Raw genomic sequence first — 24,943 nt, forward strand, 5'->3', positions numbered from 1 at the left:
GGGGACACGGCACCCATGGTTGCCAGCAAGAATGTCAAAACTTTCATTTGTCTGACCACAGAACAGATTTCCACTTTGCAACAGACCATTTTAAAAGAGCTTAGGCCCAGAGAAGACAGTGGGGCTTCTGGATCATGTTCAAATATAGCTTCTTCTTTGCATGATAGAAATTAACTTGCATTTTTGAATGGCACAGCAAACTCTTTTCACAGACAGTGATTTTTTAGAAGTATCCCTGAGCCCATGCAGTGATGTCCATCGCAGAATCATGTCTGTTTTTAATGCAGTGCCAGCTGAGGGTCCAAAGATCATGGGCATCCAATATTGCATTTTGTCCTTGTCCCTTTCGCAGATTTCTCCAGATTCTTGCAATCTTTTGATGATATTATGTATTGTAGATTATGATATATTTAAGGTCTTTGCAATTTTATGTTGAGGAACAGTATTCTGAAATTGTTCAACAATTTATTTGATGCAGCTTTCACAGGTTAGTGAAAATATGTCCATCTTTATTTCTGAGACACTCTGACTCTAAAATGGAGCCAACAAAAACAAAGATTTGGCTAAATTCGCTCCTATCAAGAAAGGGTAAATTCTCCCAAAAAACAGTCCTGCCCTGCATACAGTATAAGTCCCAAGCCCTTTAGACTGCAAACCACAGAGTGAATATTTATTGCTGAGTACTGCCACCAATGCAGGTCCCACGCTTACACAGTTTTAGAATTCCTTATAATAATAATAGAACAATTATTCATGTAATCAAAAAAGCTCTAGACTTTTGTTTTCATAAAACCTGTTAAAATTGTGTTGCAACTCTGTTTGTTCTCTATGGTTTTCTATATACAAATCCTGCACAGCCCAATAGACAATGGTCAATGGTTATAAAAAATTAAAAGGGGGGGAGAACATAGAGAGACACAGACAGGAAAGGCATAGAATGAAATAGCACAAGGCACAGGACCTCAGCTTCTAGACCCCAGGTTCCAATGTCTTATGTGTAATTCACATGAGCACTGACAATACCAGTGGGAGTAAGGCTCAGTGAGAGGTCAGGCCCTTGTAGAAGAAGTAAATATGTGAAGTGTAAAATAATCAGATATTCTTTAAATACACAAGTAAATCTGTAACTAGCACGGATCCAGAATGACGTAGCAGAATGATTAATACCTATAGCGTATTGCACCTTGTCCTTGTTCTTTGCAATCCCCTGTGAAACTCTTTAAATGCACCAACAAAACTAGCTGTACAACTATTGTTATAGTATTTGTTCTCAAATATATGCCAGGTAAATTATTATTTCATACACAAAAACAAAACGCCCTACAAAGCTGATATAACCTTGCTGTATAATGTGGAAGGCTGACCTGGGCTAGACTTGAAACTTCAAGATTCATTTAAGCACTCAAGCATTACAGGAGAGAAGACTGGCCAGTGTTAACTACACAGCAATGAAGCACCCTGCCAAGCAGGACGTCCTCCCTAATTCCTTGTAACATACCTCATTCCTTCTGTGCTATTTGCTGATCTTGGTATGTGCCAGGCAGCTCTGTGTTCATTTCTATAAAGCCAAAGAATTCACAGCTTAATCCCCAGGCAAACAGCCTTTAGCTCAGGTCAAAGACAGCAGAACTATTTCAGAGATGTATTATTTGGGTGTGGGATAGACGCAAGTGAAGGTCAGAGGGGGGAACTTTAAAAGTTGCTGCATTTTGGAAAAATAGTAAAGCCAGTGAACATACATTAATTGTTTGCAGACACAAGGGGAATAAACCCCAAAAGAAGCCCCAAAACAAGTACAGCAAAAAAAAAATGTTCTTTTTACAAGGATTAAAAAACTTTAGTGCATATATACATGTTACATGAATGAATAAAAACACACCTGTTCTAAATTGACAAAGTATTGTGTTATGATACAAGAATCACAAATAATGTAGCACCCCTAAAAAGGTAGAAAATATGGGGGTGATGGTTGCTCCTCTACATGTTTTGCAGATTTATCTGCTTCAGGAGGAAAAGGCAAAGAACCATCTGCAACAAAATGCGACAATCAAATATAGAGACATCATATAACAAATAGTGAAAAGTAAGTATAAATACCAAAAATGATAGACTGAGGGACTTAGCAATCTGCTTACCAATATGGACTTGTACCCCTGGGAGGCCAAATAGAGATGCTAGCCAGTGTCTACCACGGTGGGTAATACGCTATTACACACCTCCAGTGCACACCCCCAACCCTTTATCCACAGCATTCCCTATGCGCAATACTTGAGACTGCACAGGAATTGCATGGATGAGAGACCGCCTAACTAGCAACTACTACCAACCTGGATCACGGGTCCCTCTCGGCCCCCAGGGGTCCTTTCATTGTGGACTGTCTGTTTTGTAATTAAGTTAACCCCATGCTACAAATATTACATTGTTGCTTCTATTTTTTAGTTACTTTGTTTGTGTTTGTTTTTGGCCTCTGGGGATTATAGCCCTTTTGTGGACCTAGTCCCAGATGGATGGTCTTTTTGAGCCCTTGACCCTTGCAGGCTAAACTACATATGGCCAACAACTCCTAAACTTTGAATATCGAATTATGCCCTCCTGTTTAACACATGAACCCCCCTGGCATTTTACCTAGGCTATTCATTTAAAGTAAGTTTATTGGTACTAATTTCTCCACCCATTGTTTTCCCCACCATTTCCACCTCCACCCCCCTCTCTTTTTTCTCCTTCCCCTCTCCCCTTTTCCTTCTTCCCCTTCCCCCTCCCCAAATCCCCTCCGTTTCCTTCCTGTTCCCTTCCCTTTCTCTGTTTTTCTGACCTTGTCTGTTGCTTCTTCTTTGGTGACCTCCCAAATTCTTTATCTACAATTTTGTCTCCAGTCCTGAGGGCGGTACATTCACTTTTTCGTCCGACATTTTGCCCCCCCCCCGTGTCTGCCTTGGGGGACACGTGCTGGTTCCCCTGTTTGGCCTCCCAGGGATAGAAGTCCATATTGGTAAGCAACTTGCTAAGTCCCTCAGTGTATCATTGTGGTATTTATACTTAATTTTCACTATTTGTTATATGATGTCTTGATATTTGATTGTCACTTTTTTTGCTGATGGTTCTTTGCCTTTTCTCCTGAAGAAGATGATAAATCTGTGAAACATGTAGAAGAGCAACCATCGCCCCCATGTTTTATACCTTTTTAGGGGTGCTATATTATTTGTGATTCTTGTAAAAAACACAATACTTTGTCAGTTTAGGACAGATGTATTTTTATTCATGTAACGTGTATATGCACTAAAGTTTTATAATCTTTGTATCAATAAACTTATATAATTTCAATGTTACTTTATACTGTATGTGTTATTAATGAGTACTGAGATATTCCATTTTTTGCTTTACCTCTTTTGGGGTTCATTCCCCTTGTGTCTCCAATCAATTAACTCTGGATGATGGCACCCCCCTATTTTTGCAGTGTATAATGACTATACTTATTTGAAGCATATTTTTTAAAAAATGATACATTAATTGGTGTTGGAGCAGCTCAGGTTCACATTCTGTTTAGTTCACCTTAGTTAGTCCTTCTTTTTGGCAACCTGAAATTTGTCCTACATTAACTGTCAATTTCAGCTAAATGTTTAAAAATGTAATCAGAAACTATGCAGTTTTTCACATAACGTAGTACAGATTTTATCAACTGGGGTAGTCAATCCTTAGATAAGGATGGCCACACACAGCGTTATTCAACTGACCTGGGCATCACCAGAAACATATGAACAGTGCAGGGTTTAACACCTGATCAATACAAGGGACTCATTCATTACTTTGTGCACAAATCCTGCACTATGATGAAATATATTTGCAACTGATGATAGTTCCTGGGCCACTAGCATTCTGGGTCTGAGTGAAAAGTGTAACCAGGTCCAAGGGTTTCAGTGATGATTGGCAGTTCTCTTACCATTCCTCTTTTTATATGACTGCTTTGCTTTTCTACGACAGCCTAAAGCAAGGGTCTCAAACTGGCGGCCCTCCAACTGTTGCAAAACTTCAAGTCCTATGAGGCATTTCAAGGCTGACAGTTACAAGCATGACTCCGTCAGGCAGAGGCATGATGGGACTTGTAGTTCTGCAACAGCTGGAGGGCCACCAGTTTGAGACCCCTGGCCTAAAGCCTGGTACATACTACTATTTTTTTTCCGTTCAACCCGCCGAGTTGAACAAAAAAAAACCTATCAACTCTGGTCAGAGTCGCTATACTAGCGTTGGATCTCCCCCGCTGAGCTGTTGTGTTCTGACAGGGGGTTGCCCCCCTGCCAGAGCACTCTAATCAGCACTCTCAGCCATTGGTTGAGAGCGCTGATCGGGAGCCGGCCGGCTGCTGGTTTTCTAGCATGCTCGTATGACAGAAGTTGGCCATTTTCGGACAGGGTGCCATACACACAGGCCGATGTCAGCTGGCATTTGGCCCATGTGTATGGGGCTTTAGGCTATATGACATACTAGAAAATTGATAGTGAAGGCAAAGAAACCAATCACCAGTTTCTACAGTATTGCTGCCTTGCTGGCCAGACATATAAAGTGTTGCTTCTTTGCTGGTGGAGATTCTACAATATATGGCCCAACAAAGGAAGCTGGTTTCTTTGCCCTCTCTAGAAAACTTGTCACTTTTCACCAGTGACAGGATCAGGAGTGTATCATAGGCAGTGGTTGTAAAGACTGAAGGTTTTTTACCTTCATGCATTCTATGCATGAAGGTAAAAAAACCTTCTGCGTGCTGCTCCCCCAACAGCCCCCAATCACCTGAGCTCCATCTCGATCCAGCAATGTGCACCAGAGCCCCAGCTGTCCCAGGACTCCCTCTCCTCATTGGCTGAGACAGCAACAGGAGCCATTGGCTCCAATGCTGTCAATCACAGCCAGTGAGCCAATGAGTAGAGAGGGAGAGCAGAGCTGAGCTGTGGCTCTATGTGTCTTATGGATGCATAGAGCAGGGCTCGGGAGTGAGCACGCACCAGTGCCCCCATAGCAAGTGGCTTGCAATTGGGTGCACTGGTCAAGAGGGAGGAGCCAGGAGCGCCGGCATGGGACCCCAGAAGAAGAGGATTGGGGCTGCTTTGTGCAAAACCATTGCCCAGAGCAGGTTAGTATGACATGTTTTTTATTTAGAGGGAAAAAAAAGCCAAATCTTTAGGCTGGGCTCACACTGAGGAATAAAGCGTCTCACAGCAGGGGGTCCGGTGCATCTCCATTCACCATTTCAGGACTTATTTCAGCCTGAATTTTCGGCTGAATTCGGTCCTGAAACGGACCATAGAACGCAAAGGGCTTCTGTGCAGTTCACACCAGAGCCGTTCTGGAGATGTGTGAACCGGCTCCATTGAGAGCTGGTCACAATCCTCTGACATGCGAACTGGATGCGGAAAATCAGCATCCAATTCTCACTGGTGTGAACCCAGCCTTAATACCATTTTAAGCTGGTATAGACAAACAGAGGAGAGGGGGAGGATTGCTAGTGTGTCATATATTGTGGACAGACATGCAGGCACGAACAACCACCCATAAGTATATGTGCTGGCCCGTGCTTGTTTGTGGTCAAAGTGGGCCTTCAGCCATGCCATATTTTTCTAGCTCTTCATAGGCAAAGCACAGGTTCGCTGTAAGCTGCTTGTCCCCTACTGCACATCTGTTGTGGTAGTGAAAAATGATATTTGTTAGAAAGAGAAATGCAGCTAGTATTATTTGGAAACTGTGCATTGGAAATGCATGATCAATAAAGTTCTGCATGTATAGCTAGCATAAGCAATTACAGACATAAGCACAAAAAATGAACTTGTCTCTTCTACTTTCCATCACGCCACCCTCAATCACAAGCACTTCTGTTTACCAGTGAGTAATTTGTTTATACACAATTTACTGCAGAAGCCCTGTTGCAGCTGTATGTCAGTTATGAATTTATTACAAAAAGCTCCAGGCTGCAACACTTTGTCATGTACTCTGCAGTCACAAATAGGCCTCTTTTCATTTCGAGATTTCTAAATGGATGTAGATAAAATTTCCATTTCAATCTATTCTCTGTTATGATTACAGTGTACAGGACAACAAGGAAAGCATGGGATTTTCTTCCTATTAACTTGTTCATTGCTGCCTTGAATTAAAAAATCACTCTTGTATTGATGGTTTCAGTTATACAGACAATAAATTTTTTTTTCTGGGAGAAGAACCTCTCTCATATGTTACAATAACTGGTTTTGGTATAAAAAATAAAAATAAAAACACTGACGTGCTAATTTTGATTGCCTAAGTCAGGGGTCTCCAAACTTTCGAAACAAATGGGGCAGTTTACCGCCCTTCAAACTTTAAGGGGGCTGGATTGTGGCCAGTGGGAGTAGAAAATGCCCCAACATTAATGGGTGGTTAGTGGAAGTGAAACAATTACATCATTGGTGGGAGAAATAGTGCCCCATGATTGGCGTCAGTGGGAGAAATTGTGCCCCATCATTGGTGTCTGTGGGAGAAGTAGTGTCCCATCATTGGTGTCAGTGGGTGAAATAGTACCTCATCATTGGTGTCAGTGGGAGGAATAGTGCCCCATCACTGATGTCAGTGGGAGGAATAGTGCCCAATAATTGGTGTATGTGGGAGGAATTCTGCCCCATCATTGGTGTCAGTGGGAGGAATAGTGCCCCATAACTGGTTTATGTGGGAGGAATTCTGCCCCATCATTGGTGTCAGAGGGAAAAATGGTGCCCCTTCACTGGTGTCAGTGGGAGAATTTGTTTCCCATTTCTGGGGTCAGTAGGAGGAATAGTACCCCATTGTTGGTGTCACTGGGAGGAATAGTGCCCCATCATTGGTGTCAGTGGGAAGAATAGCACCCCATCATTGGTGCTAGTAGAAGGAATAGTGCCTGATATCAGTGGAAGGAATAGTGTCCCAAAGGCCGGAAAAAGGCAAGCAAAGGGGCACATCCAGTCCGCGGTCACAGTTTGGAGACCCGTGATCTAAGTCAAAGTAGGGTTAAACCCAGTTGCTACACTTTCACAATGCGATTGCAAAAGTTGTTTTTAATCTTTGAAAAATTTAGTTTTTTTTTAATAAATTAGCACCTTGTGATCCTGGCATTAAGGTCCATGACCAGTCACTTCCTGTTATGAGGTGATAACTCTCTCCCAATTATGCTCCTGTGTTGTCATCACATGTACCCCTGATGAAGACTACCAAAGCAGACAGGACTGAAATATAAAGTTCTGCTCAAGCCAGAATCAGCTCTGTTTCTCTTTGAGCCTTGTGACTACTGGTTCCTTCCTGATGGTTGATGTAAACAACTGCTGTAGAAATGTCAGACTGTATCATAGTTGGATAACCTCGCAGACAAGAGTTCTAGAGTTGGGGATAACCAAATCAACCTGTACATTGATCAGGAGAAGAGCTCCTTCTGTCAATCAAGTCCCTACCCCAGGAGGGTATCCACAACTTTTACTCAGCCCATTAGGCTGGCATTTGTTGTTAGAACCTTTCAAAACAAATGGAGAAAGGCATTTTCTGATTCCAGCGCCAAACTCATGACCTACCAGGCCATGCTAACCCTGGCTTTGCTGGTCAGGTGTATGGGACCATCCAGAGACTGCGCCCTCTTGTCCCAGAATGTCAAAATGTTGAGTTTTAACAGTCTGGAGTGAAACTGGGCATATGCAACTGCATTGAAGGAGGCCACCATCAGGCCCAAAACCCTCATGCAAATGCGTAAGGTTGGTTGGCTCCTGGACTGTAGAGACTAGATGTAGGTGCGGAAAATCTGGAGTTTGTCCAGGTGAAGGGAAACCTTCAACAGGGCTGTATCTAAAATGAAGCATGGATACTCCAAGCGATGCGACCATTCCAGCACTAATTTATGAAGGTATAGAAAATACTAGAATCTCTGTAGGGTCTGTACAATCTGTTGAAAGTTTGTTGACAGAGCCAAAGTCAACTGCTACCTTAAAAGAAAGTTGTCCAGATATCCTACTATGGGGCTGCTCTGAGAGCAAAGCAGAGAGAGAACATGCGTTTACATCTTGGTGAAGACCTGAAGTGCAGTGGACAGGTCAAAGGAAAAGGCAACAAACAGGTAAAGTTGTGTCCCCACAGCATAACACATGTAGGACTGATGCGCCAGGAAAATAGGGACATGTAGGTAGGCATCTTTGATGTTCATAGGAGCCAGAATGTCCCCTGTGTACATTTCATGTGCAATTTTTGTACTCAGAGAAACGTTCTGAGAACCTTCACATGTAGCATATGGTAAAAGTACCCTTTTCCTTTGGGGACAGTAAATATATTTGGCTAGAAACTTTGAAACCTCTCCCTGTTCCAGGACAATGGCTATGATCCATTGAAAGGAGAGCTGAGGAAGGGCAGCATGAAGGTCCACCAATCTTTGGGTGACATTGGGGAAGTTGGACAACATGAAGGGTGAAGGTAGAGAATGAAAATACTAGTTTCCTAGGACCAGATGGCCACAACGGCCAACAAATGTCACCCCACTTCTTCACAATGGGGAAACCACATCATTGTGAAGAAAGCTTGTTTGTGAACTTCAAGGACTTGGGTTCCAGGACTAATGGCAAGGCTTAAAGCAGTATAAAACCCAAATGCAAACATTTATTATATTGCAGCTTAACAATTCTTAGATGTGCTGGCTATGTCCTTTTTAGGCGTTCTTTCCAACCAGTAAGTCTGTTATTTTTCAACAGAAAAGCTCTCTTGCGGTTACAGGGATGAGACAGACCATTAACACTGGCAGGGGTGCTTAAAATAATCAGATTTTTTTTATCTATATAGAACCTTTATACCAAAAGGAGAAAAGAACTGCTTAGCATCACTTTGTTACTATATTTAAATCTACTAGTCCATCTAACACTACCCTCCCCCTAGACTGACAATACAGCTGTCCAAATTTACCCCCTGTGCTCTTTCATTCAGAGTGGGGGCACTCTAATGAAAGCCAATGAAAAGAAAACTAATGCAGCCACTAGATCTAATGACTGGTAAGCTGCAATATACAGTATTGTATTTTGGGTTTTGGGTTTAATACCGCTTTAAGTCTTTGCCTTTGGTTTGGGAAACATAAAAGGAGCTTCTTTTACCAGACTAAGGGTGCTCTTCACTCCAGTGACATGCTTCAAAAATGTGTCCGAGGATTCACCAAAGAGGCATTCTCCTAAAGGGCAAATGCAAAAGGTGCTTCTTTCACTGATGCTCCACTGACCATCATTTGAACCAAATGGTTCTCTGCATGTGCACCAAAAGGAGACTCATTCTGGATATTAAGCAAATAATATCTGCCAATCTATCAACGCAGTAGAGTAGAGCCATGAGCATGAGCTACAGTTGTTGGAGGACAGCAAGATCCATGGGACAGAACCAGGATCAAAATGATGGTGCTGCCCATTTAGAATACATTTGGTCCATCCTGGAAGCACTGAGGATTTCGAATCCCCAGACCACTGAGGTGGCTGTGGGGGTGCTGACAACTTGGCAACCCCAGAGGTAAGTACAGAAGGGAACAAGGGGGTGGGGAGGGTGTCCGGTGTTAGTTCACATTTACATATTTTCTGTAAAGGTAAACTAACACTTTAACTGAGTAAGATGAAGATAGAAGCTGATTGGTTGCCATGCACAGCTGCTCTAGACTCTAGATACTGTATGTCATCTTCTTATATGTTGCATGTGTTCATGTGACAGTTAGGCAATAGCCTTTGTACTTTGTACCCTCTGTACTTGTACTGAGCCCTACCTATCCTGATACCAACTTCTACCATGCGCACAATTCAAAATCAGATAATGCACTTCATATGGCACAATCACAAACCTAGGCTTTTGAAGCACATCATTTTCCAATCTGGCCAAAAGGAGGCCTGAGCATCCCAGATTTTTTTAGATACTATCATGATGCACAACTGGTCCAATGAAGGAAATATCATGCTAATAATGAATCTCCACTGTGGGTTCCATTAGAGGCAGTCGATTGTGCCCCACTGTCCATACATAACCTGCTGTGGCTACACACATGAGGTCCTCCTTCCCTAATCCTATCTTGTGGCTACAAATCTGGGAGGACGGTAAGCAGGGGCAGCCTGTCCATTAGGGGAGCCGCCCCCCCCATCCTCTCCACCCCCTATATGCAGTGGATAGATTCATGCATAGCATGAATCTATCCACGGCTGCTGCTGCCGCCCCCTATTCATGTGTCCGGCCCCTTTCGGGTCACCAGGCATATGAATTAGAGCGGCCAGGTTTTTTTTAAAGAACCTGATTAGAGGCATAGGCTCTAATAGGATTCAAAATAGGAGCAGCTTTTCCCGAGCCTGCCATGCTCTCACCGCCTGCATCCAAGGTAAGGACAGTGGGTGGTGGTGGGGGCTGTTTTTGTGCCGGCGGCCCAGGATGGGGAGGGTTGTTTGCCGCCCCCCCCCCCAAAAAAAAGACCCACCAGCGGCCACTGACGGTAAGTACTCTGGAGGTCTGCTCTCCCCATACCTATCACTACTATCGATTTTAGGCAATCCTGCCTCCACCCCAGTTTTTGAATCACCTCAGGCTTTCAAGCATTGGACTGACCTACAATTGACACGCTTCCATGCTCCTCTTTCCCTAAAATGGCATGAAATTCTTTGCAGATCTCCAAATGACCAACCAACTTCCTCACACAGAGCTGTTTCATTATTTACAGGTCAAACACTGTGGGGGTTATTTACGAAAGGCAAATCCACTTTGCACTACAAGTGCACTGCAAGTGCACTTGGAAGTGCAATCGTTGTAAATCTGATTGGGACATTCAAGGAAAATGAAACACATCATTTTAGCTTGCACATGATTGGATGAGAAAATCAGCAGAGCTTCCCCTCATTTCAGATCTACCCCTCAGATTTACAGCGACTGCACTTCCAAGTGCACTTGCAGTGCACTTGTAGTGCAAAGTGGATTTGCCTTTTGTAAATAACCCCCTATGTTTCATCCACAATACATTTACAAGAGGATAGACTATCTATTACCCATTTAAACCTAAGGCTGGGTTCACACTATTGCAAATTGGATGTGGGTTTTCCCGCATCCAATTCGCATGTCAGGAGATTGTGACCGGCTCTCTATGCATCTGGTTCACACAGCTCTAGAGCAGCTCCGATGCGAATTGCACAGGTGTCCTGTGCGTCTTCTGGTCCATTTCAGATCCGAATTCAGCTAAAAATTTGGGCTGAAATCGGACCTGAAACGGTATACAGGGACGCACCAGACCCCTGCTGTGAGCCATTCCGTGCTGTGAACCTAGCCTAAATGTCAAAATGAGCCACACTCTCCAGAGTTGATCTCCCTTCTGTATAACATGTTTATCTCCAAATTTAGTTCAGAGACTTTAAATTTCATGGGCAGTTGGGAAAGGGATGTAGACATACACGAAACACAGTCAAGGCCAATTATAAAGTATTACTTAGGTGGTATATGTGCCTGTCAGGTTAACTCACATTAACCCTGGTGCCCAGCTGACCCGCTTCTGTGGTTGTTCAGACCTGGGCACATTTCTCCATTGTTTTGGTGGTCCTGCCCGGTGGTACTATGGTCACAAGTGTATGCTATCTCTGTAACTCTTTTACAAAAACCCTTACCTATGGTACCATAATAAGCACTTCTTAACTGGAATCCCGACAGGTTCACCAAGCAATGATTTACTCCTGTGACCCTTGTCTTGACCACCACAAAACAGATGATAGCAAAAGCTTGATTAAGCGCTACCTTGTCTTAACAGAGGTTAAATTTCAGATGCAATGGGTTATGATTAATGAGAAACGTACAGCTAAACTACATGGCACTTTACCTAAATACCACCGAGTTTAGGAACCCTGGGCCACTCACTTTCTCTCAAGGAACTTTGATTGTTGCTTCCTGGAAATTTGTTGTTTGCTACTACCCATACTGGGAAATTAGCATGGGCTGTGAACCCACCTAGCCACCCTTCCTCTCCTCTCCCTTTCCTTCTTTACTCTCTTTCTTAGTATTTTCTCTCACTTCTTAAACACCTAATTTTTCTCTCTTTCGATTTTCACCCTATCATAACTTCTCTCACTTCATTGCTGATACCTAATACATATATAAGAAATGTATCCAATAACAATTCCTATGTTGCTTACATTTTTATAATACAAGGCTGGTGAGCCTTGCTTGCTCTTCTATAATTGTGAGCTATGCACTCTAATGACCTATGTAATACACCAATGTATGCTTATTGATTACTCATTGAAGTGCTTCTTTGTATACTTTTTATTCTCATTTGAAATAAATAAAAAGATTGATAAAAAAAAAAAAAAAAAAAAAATATATATATATATATATATATATATATATATATATATATATATATATATATATATATATATATATATATATAAATGTTAAAACAGTGCACTGCAAAATGCCTTTCACATAAGTAGCGACTGCTAGACTTGCCCATCCTCACAATGACAAATGACCACAGACTGTCAAATTCAGCTTCTCTCTTCAACAAATGTTATATCTTTTTTATGACAAGAAATCATGATTATGCATATGTTCCCAACACCTTAGCCGTTACATATTGTCCTATATGTAGCTCAATTGCCAATCAGATAGTGAATCTACAAATTCAAACTACTGAAGAAAAAAAAAGGATATATTCAAAAAATATTTCTTTATACACGCAACGAGAAACATGTTGCTGAAACAAAATGTGGTTGTATAGTTTATACTTTTACTGCACACTGAAACAGGACTTAAAACACATATGCAATTTACATTATGTTTTGAATAAACTTTTTTTTCACTTACATCTTTCCCCAGGACTCTTAGTTCAAACTGTGTCTCTTTAAAATGTATTTTTGTGATTCTTGGCCTACAAAGAAGATCAAAGTAAATAGTTGTGTGAAAGAAAGTACATATAAAGGAAGCATAAAAACGAAAATGTCAGTTAGCATTGATCAGATTTGATTTTGTAATAAATACACCATTAGAAACCATTTGCACTGATGTGTTTTAGGCTAGGTTCACACTGCTGCGAATTTTATTGCGAATTTGAGCCGCTGCGATCGCTCAAATTCGCAAGTCATTTTAATAACATTGTTTTCCATGAGTGCTGTTCACATCAATGCGTTGCGAATTTAACCTGCGTAAAAAAAGGGTCCTGTCCGAGTTTGATCCGTGTGCAATGCGAATTTAGCTCCATAGATTGCAAAATTTGCAGTAGAATCGCAAGAACACACAAAGAATTCGCAATGCAAATTTGCAACGCAATCGGATCAAAATCGCGCTAAATTCGCACTGCAGCAGTGTGAACCTAGCCTAAAGTGGATCTTTACACCTTTCACAAAAATTCACTTCAGCATGCTGATGTGAAATCACCCTATAGTGATAGATAAAATTAAATATTTTCTCTATTACTTACATTTTCTGGGTTCCCACTTCCTGGTCATTGTGTAAATAGGCTGTCTTAAAGTGTTACTAAACCCAGGACCTTGCATTCAGTATAGCTGGTGTCCCACAGTACACAGAACATGGAAATGCAATTATTTTAGTAAATATAAACTGCTAAATACCTTTTCTCATCAACAATATCTGTCTGGTGTCTTCTATCAGTGTCTGGTTAAAGCTTGTAGGATGAGTTTTTATTCTCCTCTGACTGTCATATGAGCTGTAGGACTTGGCCCTCTGTTTGGACAGTGCTGATTGGACCTGTGCCGATCACATGCAGCCTCCCAAGAAGAAAAAAAAAACTCCCTAGCATTACACACCAAACTGAGCATGTGCAGAGTGCCCCCAAGACTCTATTCTATCAGCAGATGAATTGGGGACTGTGGAAGAAGGGGAAGATCAGAGAAGACAGCCTATTTACACAATGCAGATGATTTATCCCTTAGGTTCCACAATGAGTATAACAAGCATGTTTTACTGCATATACAGACTGATTTTCCTGTTGTGGATTCAGTAACACTTTAAGAAAAATTGCAAGTAGCCCAAACCGCAAGATCTCTATTAAAAAGCGTTTTTTTTCCATTATATATTTGTGTAACGTATAGAGCATGTACAAAATGAGGCACATGACATCATGCACCTTAACTTTCACATACACCATATGATATTACACTAATATGCTTGAGGGGGAAAAAAAGCTTACCCAGAAGATCTCGGGGAAAAGTCTTTTTTTCCCAACGAGGTAATGTGGTACAGCACAGCAAATGTACATGACAGCATTAGGGTCTGCCTTCTACCATCTCCTTTGCTGGCCGACCAATGTCATACGCAGAACCAATTTTTTTTTTCTTGTTCAAAGGGGGGCGTGGGTTTCCGATCATCGGCGGCACAGAGCCCTGCGCCTGGGGTGAGTGTGTAACGAGTAGGCAAGTAAGTACCACTACTTTTATTTGTTTTAGTTAGTAGAATGTATTTAGAACAGGTTGTCACAAGCCTAAGCAACCAAACCTCTGCTAAAGATAAATTAATATACAGTATGTTACTTTTATTGAAAACCACATGTCAAAATTATTAATAGATCCAGAAATGATATGCAAGTTGTGACTTTTAATGTTAAAAGTCGAGTTTGGCCCTGCCCCTGAAATTTTTGTCAAGATGTTTATACAATATCAGTGTATACAGTGGGGACGGAAAGTATTCAGACCCCCTTAAATTTTTCACTTTTTGTTATATTGCAGCCATTTGCTAAAATCATTTAAGTTCATTTTTTTCCTCATTAATGTATACACAGCACCCCATATTGACAGAAAAACACAAAATTGTTGACATTTTTGCAGATTTATTAAAAAAGAAAAACTGAAATATCACATGGTCCTAAGAATTCAGACCCTTTGCTGTGACACTCATATTTACCTCAGGTTCTGTCCATTTCTTCTGATCATCCTTGAGATGGTTCTACACCTTCATTTGAGTCCAGCTGTGTTTGATTATACTGATTGGACTTGATTAGGAAAGCCACACACCTGTCTATATAAGACCTTACAGCTCACAGTGCATGTCAGAGCAAATGAGAATCATGAGGTCAAAGGAACTGCCTGAAGAGCTCAGAGACAGAATTGTGGCAAGGCACAGATCTGGCCAAGGTTACAAAAAATTTCAGCTGCACTTAAGTTTCCTAAGAGCACAGTGGCCTCCATAATCCTTAAATGGAAGACGTTTGGGACGAACAGAACCCCTCCTAGAGCTGGCCGTCCAGCCAAACTGAGCTATCGGGGAGAAGAGCCTTGGTGAGAGAGGTAAAGAAGAACCCAAAAGTCACTGTGGCTGAGCTCCAGAGATGCAGTCGGGAGATGGGAGAAAGTTGTAGAAAGTCAACCATCACTGCAGCCCTCCACTAGTCGAGGCTTTATGGCAGAGTGGCCTGACGGAAGCCTCTCCTCAGTGCAAGACACATGAAAGCCCGCATGGAGTTTGCTAAAAAACACCTGAAGGACTCCAAGATGGTAAGAAATAAGATTCTCTAGTATGATGAGACCAAGATAGAACTTTTTGGCCTTAATTCTAAGCGTTATGTGTGGAGAAAACCAGGCACTGCTCATCACCTGTCCAATACAGTCCCAACAGTGAAGCATGGTGGTGGCAGCATCATGCTGCGGGGGTGTTTTTCAGCTGCAGGGACAGGACGACTGGTTGCATTCAAGGGAAAGATGAATACAGCCAAGTACAGGGATATCCTGGACGAAAACCTTCTCCAGAGTGCTCAGGACCTCAGACTGGGCCGAAGGTTTACCTTTCAACAAGACAATGACCCTAAGCACACAGCTAAAATAACGAAGGAGTGGCTTCACAACAACTCCGTGACTGTTCTTGAATGGCCCAGCCAGAGCCCTGACTTAAACCTAATTGAGCATCTCTCTGTCCACCAACGTTTACCATCCAACCTGACAGAACTGGAGAGGATCTGCAAGGAGGAATGGCAGAGGATCCCCAAATCCAGATGTGAAAAACTTGTTGCATCTTTCCCAAAAAGACTCATGGCTGTATTAGATCAAAAGGGAGCTTCTACTAAATACTGAGCAAAGGGTCTGAATACTTAGGACCATGTGATATTTCAGTTTTCCTTTTTTAATAAATCTGCAAAAATTTCAACAATTCTGTGTTTTTCTGTCAATATGGAGTGCTGTGTGTACATTAATGAGGAAAAAAATGAACTTAAATGATTTTAGCAAATGGCTGCAATATAACAAAGAGTGAAAAATTTAAGGGGGTCTGAATACTTTCCATCCCCACTGTATATAAAAGTTACAGGAGCCGGAGCAGGTGCAGGTTTAATAACAAACATCTCCAGGAGAATATTATGTAAGAAGCAAACTTGATGTTGAAATGCTGCTGCTATCTCACTAAATAAATATCTGCATTCCATTCTCAAGAAGCAGAAATAAAAAAGCAAAACAAATGGTGCTGCAAAGTGAAGCTAACTTCCAGCTGCTACGGGCTATGTATTCTAGTTATGAATATGCCCAACCACGAGACTCAATCTACAGATCAGAATTAACTGCAGGAAAATGTTAGTATTTACATGTCCCCCACCAGTGGCAGTGCGTCCACAAGGACGCAGGGGCACCGCCCCCTCTCTCCTGCCACCCCCTCTAGCACCAATAGATAGATTCATTGCATTGCATGAATCTATCCATGGCCGCCGCTGCCACCCCCTATTCAGGCGCCCGGCTCTAATAGGCGTCAAATGGTGACCTGTGAGTGCCATGCTGGGCGCTTGCAGGTCACTCAACTGTGTTAGAAAAGCGAATGAACATTAACAATATATTACACTAAACCGCCTCTCCGCCAATCAGGTGCTTGGATCTGTTACCCGTCACCTGATTGGCTGTAATGACAGGCACTGTAATTGGACGCCTATCAGGCGTCCAATCATAGCAGAGGACGGGAAGAGAGGACGGCAGAAGACATCCAGGAGCATCGAGGAGCTGTCCCACCGAGACAGGGTAAGTGCATATGGCGGGCGGGGGGGCACACTGGCAGCATTTGATATGGCACACTGGCAGCATTTGATATGGCAAATTGGGAGCATTTGATGGGGCACAGTGGGAGCATTTTATGGGGCATAGAGGTAGCATTTGATGTCACAGTGGGTGCATTTGATATGGCACAGTGACTGCATTTGATGGGCACAGTGGCTACATTTGATGGCACACTGGCGGCAATTGATGGGCACAGTGGCTGCGTTTGATGGCACAGTGGCTGTGTTTGATGGTACAGTGGCGGCAATTGATGGGCACAGTGGCTGCATTTGATGGGCACAGTGGCTGCGTTTGATGGCACAGTGGCGGCAATTGATGGGCACAGTGGCTGCATTTGATGGGCACAGTGGCTGCGTTTGATGGCACAGTGGCAGCAATTGATGGGCACAGTGGCTGCATTTGATGGCACAGTGGCTGTGTTTGATGGCACAGTGGTTGTGTTTGATGGCACAGTGGCTGCGTTTGATGGTACAGTGGCGGCAATTGATGGGCACAGTGGCTGCGTTGATGGCACAATGGCTGCGTTTGATGGTACAGAGGCGGCAATTGATGGGCACAGTGGCTGCGTTGATGGCACAATGGCTGCGTTTGATGGTACAGTGGCGGCAATTGATGGGCACAGTGGCTACGTCTGATGGCACAGTGGCTGCGATTGATGGTACAGTGAGCCTGTAATTGATGGGGTTTTTTTCAGAATTTTTCAGTTTGTTTGCACCCCTCCAAAAAAAATTTTGAGCACCAGTCGCCAATGTCCCCCACATATTGCCCATAGGCATCTTTGTATGAAATAATTGGGCTGATTTACTAAAGCAAAAATTCCAAATGTTTGTATGTGAGCCAGAAATAATTTAATACTCCTTTAGTATATTGATTCAATAAAGAAAAAAAAGCATGCAATCAGAAACTGAATTTTTAAAAACAGATTTCATCAATTAGTGTTTTCATCTACTTACTCAAGCCTTTGCCTTAGTCTACAGAGCAATCCTATAAACTGTAATGTTCTGCTTTTACATGAAGAAATAGTTCACTAGTTCACTATCAGACAAAGTGGACTTATTATTTTTTCCCCTTTGCCCTAAGTTAAAGAATCCTACCTGCCCACTGCACAGATGCATACTTGCCAACTTCCATGGACTCTGTGAGATTTTTACATCCAGTGTTAAAAGGCTCACTTTCCTAACCGCACCCGCACAGTGCAGGCTGGCTAGGAGAGGGAACCTTTCACTATTGAATGTAAACAGAGACCACTATCTTTGGATCTCAGTATACAGGGGGAGGGTGGGATTATTTATGTTAGGGCAAAGGGACAAAAAGATTAAGTGCATTTTGTACAAAAGTGTACGTAATCTTTAAAGTAAACATGCATTTTGTCCCGATTAAGTAAAATATTACTGTACCAATATGACTGTGCCATGTCAACAATTTGCCAGCACTGCAGACCAACAACACTAACAACACTATGCACATTGTTGGCTGAAAAGCACAGGTAATCAGGATATGCTGCATGCAAAGGGACCACCATACTGGCAAGAGGGGAGAGCAGAGTGAACAGATAAATTACATTATTATTATAATTCAGGATTTATATTGAGCCAACAGTTTATGCGCTGATGTACAACATGAATTATTAGTTTGCTGCTGCTGCTCCTTCATTGTCTAATAGCAGGTTTGGAGGTTTTGAAGAACCATGCTGTATTGGCACTACAGTGGATAGGAAGGATTGCCTGGATCGCAAAACTGGCCCCAAAGAATTTTTAGTCAAATAAAACAGTTCCCATATATGCATAGCTTTGTATTTAGCTGCTTGTCTGTTTTCTGCTTTTACCAAGCACACATCCTTTTTCAACCCTTTACCTGACCTGACCTAACCTAGCCCACCATACCCCTCCCCAAATACATACTTACCTCAATCTGACTACTGTGGCCTCCAGGGTTTGTTTATGAGGCACCCCAAGTCTTTAGTATCCCAGCTGTGCCTGCCTAGTGCACCTGCAAAAAAACTGGTGTGAGGCTTAAGAAGCTGAGGGCACGGCCCCATAGGACTCTATGGTAAGCTACTGTGAATGCGTGACCAGGACACAGAAGACTTGTGGTGTGGGATGTAACACACCACAAGTTGCGACCATTGGAACAAGGTAAGTATGTATTTTGGAATGACAGGTTAGGTTTGAGTCAGGGAAAGGGGGAAAAAAAGCATAATGTGCTGAACTTTAAGTCATGAGGAATAATTTGCATGTACTGTAAGAACACTTATCCCTTTTTCCCCCTTTCCCTGACCTAACCCAACCCACCATACCCACTCCCCATGAAAAACATACTTACTTCGATCTAACTACTGTGACTGACCTCCAATGTTTGTTTACATGTAGCACCCCAAGTCTTCAGTGTCCCGGCTGTGCCTGTGCATCTGCAAAAACTTCTTGTGAGGCTTAAGAAGCAGGAGGCACAGCCCCAAAGGAGTTTATGGGGAGCTACTAAGAAGGCTTGACCAGGACACAGAGGTCTTGTTGTGTGGGATGTAACACACATCAGTAGCCACGATCATTGGATCAAGGTGTTACGTCAGAAAAAGGGGGAAAAATTATAAATGCACTGTAGTTTAAGTCATGAGAAACAATTTGTATGTACACTTACCAGAAATACTTCCCAACTTGCTTTTTACTTTTGTATACCACCAGCCCCACAGGGGTTAGGCCTAAAAAATATTCAGAGTTGTTTTCTCCCTTTAAAAAAGACAAAATTACAGGTCATTAAAACAACATAAAAATATGATTCTACCCATAACATTCAGTGGAACTGCAGTTAACTATAGACACTAAACTAGACACATGACTTGTAGCGTCCTATCTCTTGTACAAAATGCATGCTTGTATGACAACATAGTGGTAGATTACATTAAAAAAATGTAATTGCCATCCCAATGCCATCCCACTTCCTTCAAAACATCCCTTCTTAAGCTGGCCATGCACAGATTGAATTTTTGCCAATTCCTAGACAAACTTCAACTGAAAAATCCAAGGAGCTGGGTGGAAAAAAACTGGCGGATCAGTGACTGTAGCCAATCAGCTGAAGTCACTGTTCAGGTAATTTGACAACCGTAGGGGCCAGCTATCAAAAGTAATAGCTAGCAGTGGGGGAATATATGGATTTCTCTCATTCAGGATGAACAAAAGAAATAATTACGCATATGGTCAACTTTAGGAAGGACTCTGTGTGGCCTTCCCACAGCTCAGGGCCTGTCTGATTATTTGCAATGAGCAAGACAACAGGTTTCCTTTCTGCAAGGTGTACAAATGAAGCCCAATAGAAGTTATAGACTTCAGTGGGTATTGACTTTAACATCATTTACCTTACAATAAAATTAGCTACCATGAGCTGGAGGAGGAATTCTCAGAAACCTGTATAAAGTAGACATTTCATTTTTAAATGGTAAGTTTACCCAAAATTTGAATTTTTACTTTTGAAAGCATGCCAGTAAGTTAAACCACCCAGCAACTCAAGCATTGAGATATCCACACTGAGGTTTAAGGCACTGCCTCCAGTCACTACAAAGCCAAGTAGCCGTGACTTACTCCTCTTGATGCCTTCTCTGCAAAACAAACAGAGAATCAGGCAAAAGAGAGAGGCAGGGGATAGGCAATGTGAGGAAACCTCTGGCGGAATAACTACTACACTTCCTAGGAGATAAAGCAAGCCGTGGAAAAATTTAATTTATCACAATACTCTCAAAATTTAAATATCACAGTGAAATTACTATTGAAACCAATGCCAAATATAGCATTACAGAGAGACCAGAAATATAAATGATTAACATACAAGGAATGTAACATATTTTAATTACTTTTAGGCATAGAATATACCCAGTGGCAATTAATAGTAACACTAAGTAACTGAGTCTACCATTCATCAATATAAGTCATAGCATTCATTTCATAATCATTCCCTTTCAGAGTTACAGCTTTTCAGCACATTCACTAAGCTAAGCAAATGTATAATAATATACAGTACTATTCTTATAATTCTCAGCAAAGAAAAAAAAAACTTAATCACACATTATGAACACCTAAAAATGATCTCCTCTTCAAATTCACGGTCTATGACGAATTAAATGAGGTTCAAAAAAGCAGTAACAGTAGCAGCAGAGGAAAGTCCCTGAGATAATAGTAATGGAATGGAAATATTTACTTTGGAGGAAGCTTCATATCTGTAATTGAATACATGGCATACATTTATTCTACTCTCTTTCTATTAGAACGAAAGGACGCATTAAAATTATTTTATATTAATATAACTTAAATATTCACACAGACAGCCCATATGCAGCTAAGAAATCAAGTAAAATAAATCAAAGCAGTCTATTAGGGAATGCTATTCACTTCTTTGGACTTGTAACACATTGTACAAGTGAAAACCAAGACGAACTGTAAAATAATTCACCTATAGAATATTCAGCGTGAACATACTAAAATAGACGACACAGTGGAACAATTATTAACACTGGTTTCAGAGTTGCTCTGGGTAAAAGTTGCTATTTCTCAATTAAAGAATTCAGAGTTTAGCATGTATTTCTATAGGGAGGCCATAGATGGGCAGAGGTCTCCCTGAAAACACCACACTGGAAGATATCAGCAAATTAAAGTGTTTGTTACTCCAAAATTTCATATTCCTGATATGTGCCTGCCGTACCATGTACTTGCATGAAAAACTATTCTGTTTCTTTTTGTATTGCTTCCCTTGTGTGAAATCCCTGGTGTTCCTGCCAGTCCCTCTGCTTTCCTATTAAAAACTGACCACACTAAGCAGAAGAACACAGTTTGGTCAGTTTTCCAGCTATGCTGAGAACTCAGCCTGCTCTCCTCCAATGATCAGACTTGTCCTGACACCCCCCCCCCTCCTGCACAGCCATTCACTGGGAAGATCGGTGTACTGCTGCTTCTCCTCCCCAGCTCTTATGCAGCTGAGAACAAAGGGGTTGTGATCACTTATAAAAAAAAAAAAAGGTATTTATAATGTGTTTTTTATATCTATACGCAAATGTTTTGCCTTTCATTTCTATTTTAAACTGAATAGGTTGTTTTACAAGGTGATAGTTTACAAACACTGTAAGCACTAAGATCTCCAAGACAAGAAATGTAACATATTTTAATCACTTATTAGGGGAAAAAACGTGTATAAAGAAATCACACCCAACATGTAAATAAGTGTCCATAAGAGCCCTTTCACAAGGGCTAAAAAGGAAAAATATATGTGAAACAAGAAAGCCCAAAGGAAACAAATCATCCACGATTCACTTGCTCCACCAGTGTCCCCGTAATTACAATTCGTAGTGCTTCCACCATTAGGTGATACCAAGTATTAAAGACTCTTACCGGATCCTGTGGACCACCATATAGTATGGTCATATGCGCATGTTACATCTCCTTATGAAGGGAAACTCCAAAGCGCCAAACGTGATCCAGTCAGGGTTGGTTCTATTAGCAGCTTGGAGGTAGTCAATCACAGCCTGAGGGGGGGGGCAAACCAAGCTCTGTGTGTCAAGCAGTTTGCTGTGGGGCACTCATAAGAGGGAAGGAGCCAGGAGTGCCAGCAGGGGACCCCAGAAGAAGAGGAATGGGGCCGCTCTGTGCAAAACCATTGAACAGGGTATGTAATTTTAACATGTTTGTTATTTTAACAATAACTTTAATGTTTTCACCCACAATTCACACAACACTTTATCCCAAGATTCACACATTTTTCTAATAAATCCTATGTGAAAGCTGTGTGAATCTTGGGTGAAAACATTGAAAAGGAAACCCCTGAGTAACTGTGTCTTTTTTTTTTTACAGTAACTCCATTTTGACAGAAAATGTGCAATATTTTCTTCCTTATGTTTTTTACATAGAAGAGTAAAGGAAGAGACCCGAACATAGATCACATTCCACAAACAAGATTGCCAGATTCTGGAAAATTGAAAGTTTGAATAAAGCGGACAATATGACACTGGTCAGCAACATAAAAGCCTTGACATGTATCCTGCAATCCCTAAGGCAAGGGGCTGCAACCCCTTATATTGATACCAGCCTTCATACCTTGAAAGGGTTGCTTTGGGTTGGGTTCCCCAATAAAAAGAGGGTACTTCTTCCAAGTCATCAGTACCAAACAATAGATAGGCACTGGATTTATGTGTCACCTACCTACCTGGACTCCTCCTTCCGTGCAAACTAGTTTTAGGGGTCCTTTAGACCCCTAACCAGTTCACTACACATGTGAGGTTATGACACTAAAATTTAAAGAAAAAGACAAACTGGAAAAGTGGTTGGAATTAATGAAATAGAGGAAGCTCCGGACCACTGTCAGGTTTTTATTGCTGTTGATGTTCCCACTGGGGCGCCTTTATTTGTCACCAAGAGTGAAACTAAAGAAATCTAAAATGTTGAGTTGAGTTGTTACTAAAACAGGAGGTGAGGAGCACTGTTCCAAGGGGGAGGCTAGTGAAAACTGTCTAAAGGAGGATTCCCCCCTTGCTTTATTGCATTCTGCTCTTATTTATTGTCCTGTCTTGTATAATTATAACTTTTTTTTTTTACAAGTACATTTTTTACCTACTAACATCAGATTATTTGTAAAGGGGGACCCGAAATGTTTTAGTGCAAGGTCAAATGTAAGTTTCTTAACCTGATGAAAAACATTTGTAACATAACCACCATTAACATCTGAAAGGAAGGAAAAGGGCATGTAGACAAGACCTGATATGATTGCCAGGAGGAGCTATGGAAGACAAACGAGGAAAAGAAGCAGGTGAATGGAGAGCTTTGGAAGCTATGACACTTTTATGTAAGTAGTAAAAACCCCACTGCAACATTTATATCCCCTAATATTTACATTGGACGCACAAAATATGAACACACAATACGAGAATCACTCTAATAATGGAATTTCTTTTTATATTGTAGTGTCAGATAAGTATGCATTGTTAACATAAGTAAACAAATAATCAGGGCTTGTCTAGTGGTTAGTTAGCTAAGTTAACATGTTTTGTGTAGGTTAAAAACCAATGTACAAACAGCAGGCATTTATATGGAAGGCTTCATCCTGGAATGCCCACAAAGTCAGTTCAGGAACCCCTTGCTGGTAATATATGGACGGTGGGTGTGTACCTCTTACAGTGCTAGAAAATGTCACTAATATAAAGACCTCTGATTTCTGTTATAAATATTTCTGACTTACCAAACACAGCTGCAATGTTAGAGGGTGACAAGATTAAAATATTTTATATGAGCAGAATTTTACATGAGACAACTACAGGTCCCAGTAGCTGATACAATGCTTGAATTTCTGATTTAAGTGATATTAAAGTCTTACTTTTTTTGTTTAAAAATAACAAACATGTTATACTTACCCACTCTGTGCAGTGGTTTTGCACAGAGCAACCCTAATCCTCCTCTTCTCAAGTCCCTCGCTGGCACTCCTGGACCCTCCCTCCTGCAGAGTGACCCCAGAGCAAGCAGCTTGGCTTGGGGGCACATTCAGACACGGAGCCGTGGCTCAGACCCACCCCTCTCTTTCCTCATTGGCTCACTGACTTTGACTGACAGCAGCGGGAGCCAATGGCACCTGCTGCTGTGTCTCAGCCAATCAGGAGAGAGAGCTGAGGTTCTCGTGCAACAATGCTGGATTGAGATGGGGCTCAGGTAAGTATTAAGGAGGCTGAAGGGGGCTGCTGCACACAGAAGATTTTTTAATCTTAATGCATAAAATGCATTAAGATAAAAACCCTTCTGCCTTTAGAACAACTTTAATGGTCGTTCACACTGTGTGTAGTGACCTGCATTTTTCTACACTGGATAAAGAATAAACTGGAAAAATGCAGGTACTGCACTAGGCTGCATGGTAAAGCCGCATTTTATTGTACAGGCTAGTGTGAATGTAACCTAAGGCAATTTAGGTATTGCTCTCCAACAGCTGAC

General features: G+C 41.7%; 1 protein-coding gene across 2 annotated transcripts in view; it reads right to left on the bottom strand.

Annotated features, from left to right (window-relative positions):
* EPB41L4A (erythrocyte membrane protein band 4.1 like 4A) overlaps nucleotides 1-24,943 on the bottom strand; it is a 411,842-nt gene that overhangs the window by 134,391 nt on the left and 252,508 nt on the right. For both annotated transcript variants that reach the window (XM_073624611.1, XM_073624610.1), the window contains 2 exons: nucleotides 19,629-19,717; nucleotides 12,817-12,880 (listed from right to left, as the gene is read on the bottom strand). In XM_073624611.1, coding sequence (XP_073480712.1) covers nucleotides 12,817-12,880; nucleotides 19,629-19,717 — 153 coding nt within the window. The remainder of the gene's footprint in view (nucleotides 1-12,816; nucleotides 12,881-19,628; nucleotides 19,718-24,943) is intronic.

Source organism: Aquarana catesbeiana, linkage group LG01 (genome assembly GCF_042186555.1).
Source record: "Aquarana catesbeiana isolate 2022-GZ linkage group LG01, ASM4218655v1, whole genome shotgun sequence".
Classification (NCBI taxonomy): Eukaryota; Metazoa; Chordata; class Amphibia; order Anura; family Ranidae; genus Aquarana; species Aquarana catesbeiana.